Here is a 523-nt window from a genome sequence, read left to right as displayed (position 1 = left end):
GCCACAGCCCCCTGACGTCCCCCCTGCCCTCCAGGTCCTGCTGCAGCCCCATTTCATCAAGGCTGACTCCCTGCTGCTGACGGCCGTCAAGACGGATGCTGGCAGTGCCAAGACCTCCAGCATCGCCTCCCTGGCCACCAGTGCCAGCAGCTCTGCCACCCCGCTGCAGGTGCCGGTAGGTTCCCCCCCACCAGGGAGCTCCGGGGGGGGGTGATGCTCAGGGACCCCCACTGATGCCACCCTGCATCCCCGCAGGCACTGGTGAGTGGAGGGACCATCCTGGCAACGGTGCCGCTGGTGGTGGATGCCGAGAAGCTGCCCATCAACCGGTTGGCACCCAGCGGGAAGCCGGCGCTGGTGCAGAACAGGGGGGAGAAGCGCACGGCACACAACGCCATCGAGAAACGCTACCGCTCCTCCATCAACGACAAGATTGTGGAGCTCAAGGACCTGGTGGTGGGCACCGAGGCCAAGGTGGGGAGCCTGAGGGCAGTGAGGATGGGGTGGGCAAGGTGGGGTGCCT

The 523-nt window shown here is 66.9% G+C and overlaps 1 protein-coding gene across 1 annotated transcript in view; it reads left to right on the top strand.

Moving 5' to 3' along the window:
- The window catches only part of SREBF1 (sterol regulatory element binding transcription factor 1), a gene marked incomplete at its 3' end in the record, with an annotated part of 8,634 nt that extends 8,160 nt beyond the window's left edge, over positions 1–474 (top strand). The window contains exons 3-4 of the mRNA XM_009888540.1: positions 35–169; positions 256–474. Of these exons, the coding sequence (XP_009886842.1) occupies positions 35–169; positions 256–474 (354 nt within the window). The remainder of the gene's footprint in view (positions 1–34; positions 170–255) is intronic.
- Positions 475–523: the final 49 nt, after the last annotated feature.

The sequence above is a fragment of the Charadrius vociferus genome, unplaced genomic scaffold (genome assembly GCF_000708025.1).
Source record: "Charadrius vociferus isolate BGI_N301 unplaced genomic scaffold, ASM70802v2 scaffold27, whole genome shotgun sequence".
Classification (NCBI taxonomy): domain Eukaryota; kingdom Metazoa; phylum Chordata; class Aves; order Charadriiformes; family Charadriidae; genus Charadrius; species Charadrius vociferus.
The sequence above is the reverse complement of the archived record's forward strand: the minus strand, read 5'-3'. Positions and strand labels throughout refer to the sequence as shown.